This window comes from Ornithodoros turicata, chromosome 6 (assembly GCF_037126465.1).
Source record: "Ornithodoros turicata isolate Travis chromosome 6, ASM3712646v1, whole genome shotgun sequence".
Taxonomy (NCBI): Eukaryota; Metazoa; Arthropoda; class Arachnida; order Ixodida; family Argasidae; genus Ornithodoros; species Ornithodoros turicata.
Window position 1 is genome coordinate 35,495,022 of NC_088206.1, and position 14,379 is coordinate 35,509,400.

The 14,379-nt window shown below is 46.0% G+C and overlaps 2 protein-coding genes across 8 annotated transcripts in view; both read left to right on the forward strand.

Annotated features, from left to right (window-relative positions):
* LOC135396537 (claspin-like) overlaps positions 1 to 14,379 on the forward strand; it is a 144,418-nt gene that overhangs the window by 82,202 nt on the left and 47,837 nt on the right. The window lies entirely within an intron of this gene.
* On the forward strand, positions 3,977 to 8,580 carry LOC135397850 (uncharacterized). Of its 3 annotated transcripts, none has more exons than XM_064629393.1 (3): positions 3,977 to 4,702; positions 4,767 to 8,288; positions 8,357 to 8,580. In XM_064629393.1, coding segments are annotated over exons 1-3 (3,630 nt in total). In that variant the 5' UTR covers positions 3,977 to 4,701; the 3' UTR covers positions 8,464 to 8,580. The 3 variants fall into 3 exon arrangements, with proteins under 3 accessions (XP_064485463.1, XP_064485464.1, XP_064485466.1); XM_064629394.1 differs by having other exon boundaries at positions 8,346 to 8,447; XM_064629396.1 differs by having other exon boundaries at positions 8,349 to 8,447.

Here is a 14,379-nt window from a genome sequence, read left to right on the forward strand (position 1 = left end):
CGAATTGGGAAAATCACTTCTACTCGCGCAGCATAATACGATATACGCTGATTTTTTTTTTTTTTTTACGGGCGAAAATTGCAATAAGAAGCCACTGCTATACAAGTGCAACAACCCTTATTTTTAAACCAACATTTCATGCAATACCACATAAATTTATCACTCGAGTCACACGAAAAGGCATACACAATGTACTTACTGGTTAAGTGGGGTCACAGTTGCACACACACACACACAACACAGACACAACGAGCGACAGTGAAAAATAAGAAATTACACGCACTTCTGCTCGAATAGCAAAGTGTCAAGCATGACAAAACACATTTTCTACCACCAGAAAAATTATTAAACAGAATAATACAATATTCGCAAAAATTAAGCTTGTGTGGCAAACACACAACCTGAGGAACACACCCATTCACATCTGCTTTCTGAATTTGTTATACAGGCGTGAGCGATTCGATAAGAATATAAAGCACGCTGCTTGGAGAAAGCATATATCATGTGCAGCGCGGTCTACTCTATTGAAAATGCGATAAACCTTATTTAAAAAAAAAAAAATCACAGTCGGCATAAAATACGGCAATATCGGCAATATCACTGAAGTCAAACACATTGAACTTACTTGTCAAGTGGGGTCCCAGCTGCACAAACGCGCACGCACACTCACACATTTTTAGTGCCTCACAACGAGCAAAAACCCGAGGTCTATTCACAGCCACATAAATTCATATTATTCCTCACGTCAATAATTATCCAGCCATCGTCAAAACGGGGAACACGCATATGCCAATGCGAAACAATAGGCCTTCGCGCCGGATGTAATACGATATCGCCAGTCGACCGTCCCAAAGCAAAAAAGAAACACTGCATCTCAGGAATGCATGTTGCCTATACATCCAAGAACAGCGTGCAGCAATTATAACAAAGAATGAGATTCATTTCTTTGTACTTTTATTTGCTTGCATATAAATATTTCACAAGGAATATTACAGAGTGTAAAAGGAGAACAGCATTCGCTACACCCTGTAGCTCTTATCATTTTTAAACAAACCAGTTTTCATAACCACACTACCATTCATTAAATAGGGGAGTCACTAATGATTCAAATAAGATAAAATATCATTCCATCATCATTGATTGCAAACTTCACGCAAGAATAAGCAACTGCTGCGCGTCGTATTTTTCTTATAAGAAACATCAAATCTCGCCGTGTTAAACACCAACAGCAACGATTTTTTTGTATTTTGTATTTATTTTTGTTGTTTCCAGCAGCTCATTACTTTGTGCGAGTCATCAAAAATTAAAAATTTCTGATCTGCTGCTGTTAAAGTGATAAAACAGTGTGCCCCCCACGTGAGCCGCATCCCGGCCCGTTCACGCAGTGAGGACACGCTTGACGCAATGACGCGCGCTCCGTTATCGTTTACCCCGTGCGGGCACACTGTTTTAATTTTTGATGACTCGCACAAAGTAATGAGCTGCTGGAAACAACAAAAATAAATACAAAATACAAAAAAATCGTTGCTGTTGGTGTTTAACACGGCGAGATTTGATGTTTCTTATAAGAAAAATACGACGCGCAGCAGTTGCTTATTCTTGCGTGAAGTTTGCAATCAATGATGATGGAATGATATTTTATCTTATTTGAATCATTAGTGACTCCCCTATTTAATGAATGGTAGTGTGGTTATGAAAACTGGTTTGTTTAAAAATGATAAGAGCTACAGGGTGTAGCGAATGCTGTTCTCCTTTTACACTCTGTAATATTCCTTGTGAAATATTTATATGCAAGCAAATAAAAGTACAAAGAAATGAATCTCATTCTTTGTTATAATTGCTGCACGCTGTTCTTGGATGTATAGGCAACATGCATTCCTGAGATGCAGTGTTTCTTTTTTGCTTTGGGACGGTCGACTGGCGATATCGTATTACATCCGGCGCGAAGGCCTATTGTTTCGCATTGGCATATGCGTGTTCCCCGTTTTGACGATGGCTGGATAATTATTGACGTGAGGAATAATATGAATTTATGTGGCTGTGAATAGACCTCGGGTTTTTGCTCGTTGTGAGGCACTAAAAATGTGTGAGTGTGCGTGCGCGTTTGTGCAGCTGGGACCCCACTTGACAAGTAAGTTCAATGTGTTTGACTTCAGTGATATTGCCGATATTGCCGTATTTTATGCCGACTGTGATTTTTTTTTTTTAAATAAGGTTTATCGCATTTTCAATAGAGTAGACCGCGCTGCACATGATATATGCTTTCTCCAAGCAGCGTGCTTTATATTCTTATCGAATCGCTCACGCCTGTATAACAAATTCAGAAAGCAGATGTGAATGGGTGTGTTCCTCAGGTTGTGTGTTTGCCACACAAGCTTAATTTTTGCGAATATTGTATTATTCTGTTTAATAATTTTTCTGGTGGTAGAAAATGTGTTTTGTCATGCTTGACACTTTGCTATTCGAGCAGAAGTGCGTGTAATTTCTTATTTTTCACTGTCGCTCGTTGTGTCTGTGTTGTGTGTGTGTGTGTGCAACTGTGACCCCACTTAACCAGTAAGTACATTGTGTATGCCTTTTCGTGTGACTCGAGTGATAAATTTATGTGGTATTGCATGAAATGTTGGTTTAAAAATAAGGGTTGTTGCACTTGTATAGCAGTGGCTTCTTATTGCAATTTTCGCCCGTAAAAAAAAAAAAAATCAGCGTATATCGTATTATGCTGCGCGAGTAGAAGTGATTTTCCCAATTCGATTTGTGTACCCTTGTCCTGTGCTTTCTTTACACAGGGACAACGCCACTGTGTATGTAGCATTATGCAATAATCATCTGATAGCAGAAATGAGTGCCTTTTTCTCCATTTATTAGCATGGGCTTCGCTTTTTCTTCTTTTCTTTCTTTTCTTTTTTGGCAGTTACAGCTATTCAAGCAAAAGTACGTGTAATTTTTCATGGCTCTTTTATTGTTTCACTGCTAAAGCAGAAGAAAATCACTTGGTAAAGCTGAATAGTGTTCTATCATGGAAAGCGGGTTTGTTTGTTTTTGTTTGTTTGTTTGTTTGTTAGATTTTGTTGGGTGCTCGATGAAGTAAGCAGTGCTTAATCGTGCAGTTATGGGTATTTGAACAGTCTGAGCCAGGAGTAGAAATTCCAATAAAACACCTCTCCTTGTGCATTCCTGAGCTGCTGTGTGCGCGCGCGTGTGTGCTTTTTTCTTGGTTTGTGACGTCATCATGGCATGTTGGGACTTGTTTAGCAGTGTTACGATTTTACCCGCCGCTAGTATCTTGTTGTTACCTTGTGCTAGCCGCGTAGCGATGTGTGGTGACTCTGCGATTATTCCTGAGGTCTTACCCAAGCAGCACAATGTACCGAAAGTCGAGTGCAATAGGGGTGGACGGGTAAGTGGAAGGCCTTGAACATACTGGTGAAGCTAAGAAGCGCTGATAAGACACATACCGACCACCCCTATTGCACTCGACTTTCAGTGCATTGTGCTGCTTGGGTAAGCCTTTTCCCTCATCGCTTAAGTGAATTTGTGTACCCTTGTCCTGTGGTTTCTTTACACAGGGACAACGCGACTGTGTATGTAGCATTATGCAATAATTATCTGATAGCAGAAATGGGTGCCTTTTTCTCCGTTTATTAGCATGTGCTTCGTTTTCTTTTTTTTCTTTTTTTTTTGCAATTATAGCTATTCAAGCAGAAGTATATGTAATTTTTCATGGCTCTTTTTTTCTTTCACTGCTAAAGCAGAAGAAAATCCCTTGGTAAAGCTGAATAGTGTTCTATCATGGAAAGTTGGTTTGTTTGTTTGATTTTATTGGGTGCTCGATGAAGTAAGCAGTACTTAATCTTGCAGTTATGGGTATTTGAGCAGAAATGTTGGTGTCTGAGCCAGGAGTATAGATTCCTATAAAGCACCTCTCCTTGAGCATTCCTGAGCCGCTGTGTGCGCGCGCGTGTGTGCTTTTTTCTTGGTTTGTGACGTCATCATGGCATGTTGAGACTTGTTTAGCAGTGTTACGATTCTACCCGCTGCTAGTATCTTGTTGTTATCTTGTGCTAGCCGCGTAGCGATGTGTGGTGACTCTGCGATTATTCCTGAGGTCTTAAGCCTTTTCCCTTAAGTGAATTTGTGTACCCTTGTCCTGTGGTTTCTTTACGCAGGGACAATGCGACTGTATGTAGCATTATGCAATAATTATCTGATAGGAGAAATGGGTGTTTTGTCAGTTGACGGTAGTTAGCTTTAATTTTTGAAGTCATAGCTATTTTGCTATTCGAGCAGAAATGCTGGTATCTGAGGGTTTAACGCTGAGGGTAGAAATTCCTGTGTGAGATGAATCTGCATTTCACTGTAATTTGTTTCATTTAAGTAATATTATTGAAATTCCGGAGCCAAAAAGGGGTGGTTGTGTGCATGCTCATGGAAGCGACTTGCATGTCGGAATGACATGTGATGAGAGCGCGAACTTTGCGCTCAGGTGCGGCAATGGTGTAGGCGGACGGAGCATTACGTGAAGCCAAGGGCAAGCTGCGACCTTGAACATGCAGAGCGAGTTAATTTTAGGATATGACGACTCCTCGCACCCGTGCATGTTGGGGCATGCAGCGAGGTCGCCGCTATATAAGTGGGGAGGATGTGTAAAGCGGCAGCAGTCTTCGCATCGCTTCGGGAGTGTGCGGAGCTCGCTTCAAAAGTAAGTATTTTTCATCCACGCTCTGTGGTGCACGTTTTCTTAGTGTTTCTTCTTTTTTTTTCAGTGCCTAGATGCGTGTTCTGCTTTTTTGATCCTCATGATATCATGGGTGATGAGCCATTGGAAGAGAATTCACCATCTTCTCCAGACATTTCACCTGCCACATTGCATGCTCACGTCGAGCGATCACATCCCTATGTGGACATTTCCTTCCTGCCTTTCTTTCAAACTGATAGCGCATTTCGAGGTATCGTCAAAGCGTTTGTGCTATTGGCATCTGTTCACGATCAGGGAGTAGAGGACTTGCGACAATATTTAATGAACCACCTCCACAATATAATTGCTATTTTGCGAGCGCAAAGAATACCCTTTAGGTTTTGCATTTGTTCTGACGTTCTAATGATGAAAGAAAATCGAGGGGATGTAACCGCACACATAGCTCATTTTATGGCGCTTGCTCGCGAAGTCCACAGCGATGGAGCTATCGTAAATACTTTGATGGATGTGATTCAGGAGTCCACCGGGCGCATTGAAAATTACCAGCGCGAGGGTAGTGGGTTTGTATCCACTGACGTGCAAAAAGTTCAATTGTGTATTTCCGCTGTGAAAACTAAAAAGTTTGGATGCGAGGGGGTACTTCCCACAAATTTGGCTAAACGCAGGAACGTGTTAACGAATATCCATTTACCAGCACACAAGGAGGGTGAATGTTTTAAATACAATACACTCGCTCTCCTGCATCCACAGGAAAGGAATTCGTGGAAAAAATGTGAAAATTATGCAACAGAGTACTGGTGGCCTAGTCACTTCCCTGTATCCTTCTCTGATCTGGATGAGTTCGAAGAGAAAAATAGGATATCTGTGTACGTGTACGCGTACGTCGATCAGGGAGTGCACGTGTCACGACCCCCAAAACTGGAAAGCGAAAAGAAAATTCACTTATTGGAGGTTGACGAGCATTTTTTCGGAATTAAGTCCCTCGAGCGTTTGCTGACGAGAAAGAACACGCGTTTCGTATGCGAACGTTGCACTCGCTCTTTTAATGAGGAAAAGAGCATGGCGAAACATCGACGCCTTTGCGCGGACGTGAACGAAATCCTATTAGAATTTTGTGAACCCGGAGAAAATTTTGTAGAATTTACTAAAATACAGTACATGCAGCAGTACAACTACGTCGTTGCGTTGGACACGGAGAGCGTACTCGCACCCAGTGGTGTTGGCATGCAACGTCACATTACCTCTAGCTTCTGTGCTGTGCTTGTGCGCACCCACGACTCAAAGGTGATGCGCATCAGGACGCACCATGGGGAAGATGCTGCGAGGCAGTGTGTGAGAGCATTGATGGAAATGCGGGATGAGATGATCGCCCTGAACGCTTGCCCCGCCGCAATGGTGTTGAATGATGAGCAATGCGCTGAGCACAGAGCTGCTACCCACTGTGCGTACTGTAAACAGGAGTTTACCGAAGATCTACCCCGTGTCCGCCATCACGACCATTCAAAGCATTGTAGTGCGGGCGAGACAAATTATATCGCGACATTGTGTAACCCCTGTAACGTCGCGTGCACGACGAGGGAAAAATTGCCGATCACGGTACACAATTTGTCCTACGATTTGGCCGGGCTGCTGCGGGAATTTCACATTCTTGGGTGGAAGCGACCTCCCTTCATTGTGGCCAGCTCCATGGAAAAAATTCGTTCGTTCGAAATTGGCACCTTCCTGTTTAGAGATACCATGCAATATCTAAATTCGTCGCTGGGGGAGCTCGTGGAAACCGTCAAATCCATGGGTGGTGCAGAGGCATTCCAATGTTTGAAGCAGGTATTTGGAAAGGACTACGAAATTTTACTTCGTAAAGGTGTATTCCCGTACAGCCATGTCAGTTCTTTTGCAGTGTATGATGAATTGGCCTTGCCAGAAAAATCCTCCTTTCGAAACGATCTCACGGGGGAGGATATAAGTGAGGAGGACTACCAGTATGCGTTGCTCGTATTTGAACATTTTGGATGCTCAAATTTGAGAGATTATAATGCACTGTACTTGAAAACAGATGCCCTACTACATGCAGACGTGATGCAGCACTTCCGACGTCTGTGCTACAGCGCGCGTGGATTGGAATTGCTTCATTGTGTTTCTCTGGCATCCTATTCGTGGCAATGCGCTCTAAATTACATGCAGGCAAAATTGGAGTTAATCATCGATGAGGACATGTACAGAACCATCGAATCGGGCGTTAGAGGCGGGCTCTGTCAAGCGAGCAGGCGTCATTTGCGGGCTAACAACCCTCTGTGTAGTGGCTATGATCCAGATAAAGAGGAGGTGTACATATCATACATAGATTGCAACAATCTTTACGGATTCAGTATGATAAAGCACCTCCCCATTGGTGATTTCGAATGGGTCGAGGATTTTAGCTCCGTGGATTTTATGCGTCACCCCACTGATTCAGACGTTGGCTACGTGTATGTATGTGACTTGGAGTATCCAAAATCTATCCACGCACTGACACGGTACTTTCCCCTGGCTCCTGAGAAGGCAGTCGTCCCAAAGGAATGGCTCTCGCCATTCCAGCAAGGGCTTCTCGAAGAATTAATGTATCAGCCCGCTAACAGCAAAAAGCTGTTGCTTACGTGCAAAGACAAAGTCGAGTACGTTGTTCATTACGCGCTGCTCGCACTCTATTGTAGATTAGGCATGAGGGTGACAAAAATTCACAGAATTCTAAAATTTCGCCAGGCGCCATTCCTGCGTCCCTACATCGAGGACAATGTTGCCAGACGTGTTGCCTCAGGCACGACATTTGAAAAAAACTTCTACAAACTCTCAAATAATGCAGTCTTTGGGAGAACACTTCTAAATAAATTTAACATGCGTGATATTCGAGTAGCCTTCGATGAGGAGACGGCGAGTCGCCTCGGGAGTCGGGCGGAATGCGTGAGGATGGAAATTTTGTCCCCGGATTGTGTCATGTACGAAATGCGCAAAAGAAAAGTGCGATGCGATTTCCCGCTCCAGATTGGGTTTACGATTTTGGAACTGAGTAAATTAACCATGTACTCATTCTACTATGAAACCTTGCTGAGTAAGCTCACTTGTCCGGTGATTACCTGTTACTTTGACACGGATTCTCTGATCCTCGGCCTGTTCTGCAAGGACTATGAAGATCAGTTACGAGCGATTGCCGACGACCACTTAGATTTGTCTTCCTTCGATCGGGATCATCCACTGTACAGTGAAAAGAATCGTGGAAGGCTTGGGGCATTCAAAAGCGAAACTGGTAGTGTACCTATTGAGGAAGTAGTCTGTTTGAAAGCTAAAATGTACTCCATCAAATTAGCTGGAGGAAGGCAAATTGCAAGAGCTAAAGGGGTCAAAAAGAATATTGTACGCAAGCACCTCCTCCATGAGACGTACTGCAATACCTTGTTCAATCACATGAGCGTATCGAATGAACAAGTATCAATCGTTGGAAAGAAGCAGTGTATGTACACCATCAGAAATGTCAAAAGAAGTCTGATGGCATACGACGACAAGAGATACCTGTGCAATGACATCGACTCCTATCCTTATGGAAGCTATGAATATGGTAAGTTTAAGTGGGTGATATAACTAGTGAAGCTCATAATGTTCTTTTTTGCTTCAGAAGATGTGCAGGAAGAGAATTAATGCTTCTGTCACATGCTGTTCTCTCCTGCGGTTTGCCTCTGGGTCATGGACAGAGAGGGATGAGTGCCTGGGTGATCCATATAGTACCTATGTGAAGAACACTATGGATGTTAGCGGAGATATACAGCGTGCATGGATGTGTCCCCAGGGAGAACTACAATATCTCCGAGACTGCCATGATGTACTCAATAAACATTGAAAACTATTTACCATGTTTTTGTGTGCCAACCATTGCTGAGAGTCGACGCAGGCTAAAAAAGAATGCCGCCCAGGACCAATAAGCAATTTGGAAGGAATTGTGAGCTGGCCTAGAAATGAATGGGATTGACCCACGAGCGGTTGTCTATGTTGCAGCTGGAATTATGAAGCAATATACAGTTGAAAGCGTGTGACCGAGTAACTAGAGAGTGGAAATGACAAATGAGTCTATTGAGCATGTATGACAGGAAGCCAACAAGCCAATCACTAGGTTTTAGAAATGGATGGAAGTGACCACCCCCGGACCAATAGACAGGTGAACGATTTGGAAGCCTATGAGCCAACTTAGAATTGAATAGAATAGATCATTTTGGTGTCTGCGAGCGAATGAGCAGATGTTGTGGCAATTAATGGTAGCCAATCACATAAAAATTTGATGGATGAAGGGGTGGAGCTGTGACCAACCAACCAGAGGACTTAGAAGTGGCTTGACCTGGATTAGAATTGGCTGGTGGATTAGAAATTCCTAGAAATGGATTAGAAAAACGAGCGATTTGGAAGCCTATGAGCCAACTTAGAATTGAATAGAATAGATAATTTTGGTGTCTATGAGTAAGTGAACAAATGCGGCAATGAAGGGTAGCCAATCACATAGAAATTGAATGGATCACCATGAAGTGGTGGAGCCTGGATTAGACCTGGCTTCACCTGGATTAGAAATGGGTGGTGGATTAGAAATTCCTAGAACTGGATTAGAAAAAGGATGTCGTTGTGGGGCTCGAATCTATACTACTGTCGTCCTCGAGGCTGCTGTTCTGTCGCTGGAGTGGTGCTCAGGACAGGCAGTCGACGTCGTTGTGTTTTCTTCCTGACTTGTAAGTGACGGTTACGTCATACTCCTGTAATCGGGGGCTCCATCTCGCTAGGCGTCCTGATGGGTCCCTTAAACCAGCCAGCCAGCACAGAGAATGGTGGTCTGTTACCACCTTGAACGACCTTCCGTACAGGTAGGGACGCAACTTTGTCATGGCCCATATGAGTGCAAGGCACTCTTTTTCGGTCGTCGAATAGGTCTTCTCTGCCTTGGTTAGCGTTCTGCTTGCGTAAGCGATGACACGTTCGACGCCGTTGTGAAGGTGAATGAGCACGGCTCCTAGACCATCGTTGCTTGCGTCAGTGTATTTCTGTTTCGGCGTTTGGGTCGAAGTGGGCAAGCACGGGTGCAGTCTGTAGACGCGTCTTCAATTCATCAAACGCCTGTTGCTGGGCTTCACTCCAGATAAACGTGGATCCGTCCTTCATGAGGGCATTCAGGGGTGACACAATTCTTGAAAAGTTCGGAATGAACCATCGGTAGTAGGCGCAAAGGCCAAGAAAGCTTCGAACGTCTTTCACGTTAGAAGGAACAGGGTAATTTGCGATGGCCGCCGTCTTCTCGGGGTCGGGGCGTACGTCGTCGTTGCTCACGAGATGGCCGAGAAATCTGAGCTCCTCGTAGCCGAATCGACACTTCTGAGGCTTCTGAGGTTCAGGGGCCACGGGTGGGAATGAAGCACACCAGGCAGGTTAAAGCACACTTCTGTTTGTGTGGTACAGTGCTTGAAGTGGACAGGAAAGCATCAACGGTCGTTCAAGATTTTGAAAGATTTTGCGCGATATGAAAGACAAAATGTGTAGCGACAAGTTGTGGTTACGACAGGAGCATAACAATGACTTACCGGTTTGGGTTGACTGCCCCAGCACATAGCTTACGTCGTGGTGGTTACCTAACCCACCAGGTTGTTCACAGAATCTCGGCAGGAATATAACAGTCAACTAAGCATGCTACCATAGCCTAAGTCATTTAAGTCACTGAAATTATTGATTACCAGTCAGTAGACGCGAATACACATTGAGCAGCGAACGACACTTCATGGTAGTTGGATTGGCTTTGTGGCGGCGCCACTTCTGACCACTCAGCACAAGACGCAAGTCCAGCCGCCCCTGTTCCACGTGTCGCCCCTCTTTCTCCTCTTCACGTATCGATGCGGACCTCAACCACTAGCTCAACACTGCTCCGTGTCTGAGGGGGGGAGTGATGTGGCGGCCCGTGGACGACGATGAAGATGTGCCTGTGCTGGCGCGCGCCACTGCGCCTGCCAGCCAGTTCTACCGGCACCGTCCTAGCGTGAGGCCACGACCATCTGCCCGGTGAGACATTCCATCATCGCCGGTCAGGACTCATGTAGAGGAACACCACCTCCTTACATTTGGGGACCCGAACAATGAACACCATGTTCGGCGAAATTCGGCCCTTTTACCATCCGAAGTTTGGCAACCTTCCCGCACGACCACATTGGAAGCCATCGCTGAAGGTCCGGTGCACACCGTTCTACCGAGGAACCGCTAAGCGACGACGTCAATTCACCGCGGCTCACTGAATGTACTTCATCGCAACGCCCGGCCGCTCAACACCATGGTTCTACCCAGCTCACGTCGCCATGGTCTCGTACTCTGCGTCACGTTGTCACACGCTTCGTGATGGCACTCCTCCGGGCTTCCACCAGCGGCACCTTCCCGAGCACCACGCTCCTGTACAGGTCGCGGTACGCCGCCGTCGACCGCACCACCTGTGTCTCTTACACTAGCAGTCCAAGAACCCGACCCGCCTTGCCTTCCCACGAGGCTTCCATACAAGATACGTACTGGCAGCTCATCCAATTGTGGTCAAGAGGCACCGGAACAAACGTTCCACCGGGGACCCACACGGAGGCCACAGAGTTCTACTCCCGGTCTCCCCGTACTCCACGATGGTCGTCCCCAGCACACCCCTTGGCGACAACATTAGGAGCTCACTGCTGACGAACCGGTTGCGGTTCTGTCGCCACCCTCTCTGCATCGCATCGGCCTACCTGCCTGCTCTCCACTTCAGCCCACCCTGGAACACTCCCAGCCAGCTCTCGTCCGCATCATTCATCCTGCCACTTCTGACCACTCAGCACAAGACGCAAGTCCAGCCGTCCCTGTTCCACGTGTCGCCACTCTTTCTCCTCTTCACGTATCGACGCGGACCTCAACCACTAGCTCAACACTGCTCCGTGTCTGAAGGGGGGAGTGATGTGGCGGCCCGTGGACGATGATGAAGATGTGCTTGTGCTGGCGTGTGCCACTGCGCCTGCCAGCCAGTTCTACCGGCACCGTCCTAGCGTGAGGCCACGACCATCTGCCCGCTGGGACATTCCATCATCGCCGGTCAGGTCTCATGTAGGGGGATACCACCTCCTCTACAGCTTATTTTAGCTCCCGGACACTGGGGGTGTTAGAGTTTTTAATGAAGTTGGATTGGAAAGGTGCGATTCTGAGCCCGGGGTCTTTATGTAAAAGGCACGTTATCATGTTATCACTGACCGCCGCCGTGCCACCATATTGCCGTGTCTGTGGAACAGAGACAGAGCATGGACAAGAGCAAGTGCAAACAGAGAGTTCCACCCATTTCCGACCCATTGGCGATTCTTAAATACGATGTCAGTGTGGTTGTTTTCACTTCTTTTATTTCAAATGCACAGAGAAAACCACCTTGGTATGTTCTTTTCATTCTGACCAGCATGAGGGTGTCTGGCCCTTTACTTTGTAAGGGGCTTATGTAAGCTCACACGTGCTACCCAAGCAGCACATCATCTTGGCCCAATATTGGGCCAAGATGTTGTGCTGCATTGGTATGTGTGAGCAATCAGTTAGGTCTGAGGCTGATTAGTATATTACAAGGGGTGTTGAACTCAAACCGGGACTTTTCATTTTTCGCAAAAGTAAAATGAACTTAAGGGCGAGAAATTAGTTTTATATTTCAACGTACTCTCCAGCTGCACTAATGCACTTGTCCCAGCGTTTCACGAGGGCTTGGATGCCAGCAGCGTAGAAATCCCTACCGGCGTAGCAGCCATGATCGGACCGCATTCTTGACCTCGTCGTCGCAGCTGAAGTGGTGGTCCCCAAGGAACGCCTTCAGTGGCCTGAAGAGATGGAAATCGCTAGGGGCGAGGTCTGGACTGTAAGGGGGACGTGGCAGCAACTCCCAGCCAAGTTCCTGTAAGGCGCGTGTCGTGAGATGCGCGGTATGCGGGGTTCATTGTCCTGTAGGAGGAGGACTCCTTTGGTGATGAGGCCCGGCCGCTTTTGCTTCAGCGCCTTATGCACATCCCTGAGAACCTGGCAGTAATTTGCACTATTGATGGTGGTACCACTGGGCAGAAAATCAACATTAACAACGCCAGCCTTGTCCCAGAAACCCGTGGTTATGACCTTGCCCGCAGACGGGGTGCTTCGGAACTTCTTAAGAGCTGGCGAGCCCGGATACTTCCATTGTTTTGATGCGCGTTTAGACTTGGGAGTGAAATGGTGCTCCCACTTTTCGTCGCACGTGATGATCCGATCAAGGAACGGCTGTCATTCAGTGTTGAAACAGTACCTTAGCTCTTGGGAGATTTCGAGTCCTCTCTGCCAGTCCAACGCGGAGAGCTGCCTCGTGACCCAGCGGGCACTAACTTTCCGAAACTGGAGGTGTTCATGAATGATGGTGTTCAACGTTCCCACAGAAAGGTCCGTCTTTCGAGCCAGTTCGAGAGATGTTATCCGTCGGTCCTTGAGGATCAGGCGCTCCACAAGTTGGATGTTCTCAGAACCGTCTTGGAACCGTTTGCACCACTCAAACGCTTTGCTGCGGCTACGTGTATCGTGGCCATACTGAGCCTGAAGTCTTCTGTCAATCTCAGATGACTTTACGCCATCATTCACGAGAAGCTTCATGACAATTCGCTGTTCGATGTGCGCGCTCACCTCGTTGTCGGCCATCTTGTCCAGCACGTGTCTTTTGTTTTGCACAAACATTGGACCACCACGTGGTGAACGCGGAGGCCTGTCGCGTGTGAAAATGACGAAAAAGAAGTAGCGCGAGCCATTTATACACTCAGGAGACAGAAAGTCTCGGTTTGACTTGAACACCCCTCGTATTATAATATATGTCGCTTCATGAATGCTACCCAAAACTGTCATTGATCCCTAATCCTTATATAGGTATATTCATATGTATGTCATAGACATCAGTAGTCATAACAATTTTAAGTTATCATCTTTGTTGTTGTTATTTCGCTTCTCCAGTAAACTCAGAGCATTCCTGCAGGGCACGACCGTTTCGGCAAGCAACAGAAAGGCTACGAAGCTAATAAAAGAAGAAGAAAGAAGAAAAAAGTAGTTCTTATGTTCATGCACAACACGCAAAGTTCCGCCCTTAGTTCATTATGAACCGTTATTTGAACCGGTTACCGATATTTTTTTAACGGTTCAGTTCCGGTTTCAGCTCCAAGGTGGCATCGACTGTTTCAGCTCGGTTCAGTTCTGGTTCGGCCAAAAATAACGGTTTTCGGTTTGGGTCCGGTTCGACTCTCTGGGTCCAAGTACATGTGTTACATAACTTATACCCTATGATGTTTCTTCGTCTTTTGTTTAGTGATGTCTACTGTGTAAAAAAAAAAGAAAAAACGAAAAGTAAGATAGCTGGCATGTAAGTAATTGTCATGTTGTAATGTAAATGTAATCGTCATTGTAATGTTTTTTTTTTATTCTGCGTTAGCGTTGTGAAGCTCATTGCAACGATGTCTATGAGCGCCGTACGGATGTGGACAGATGGAGCAAGGACAGCAGGAAGGAGTGGGGGACAAGGGGTTTAGTACGCGTCCTGGGCCAACTTCTTGGGTAACTGTGCCGACATTCGTCTGGAAAATTATCGTAAAACCCAGGGAATACCTCAGCACAGCACAGCCGGTGGTAGGATTCGAACC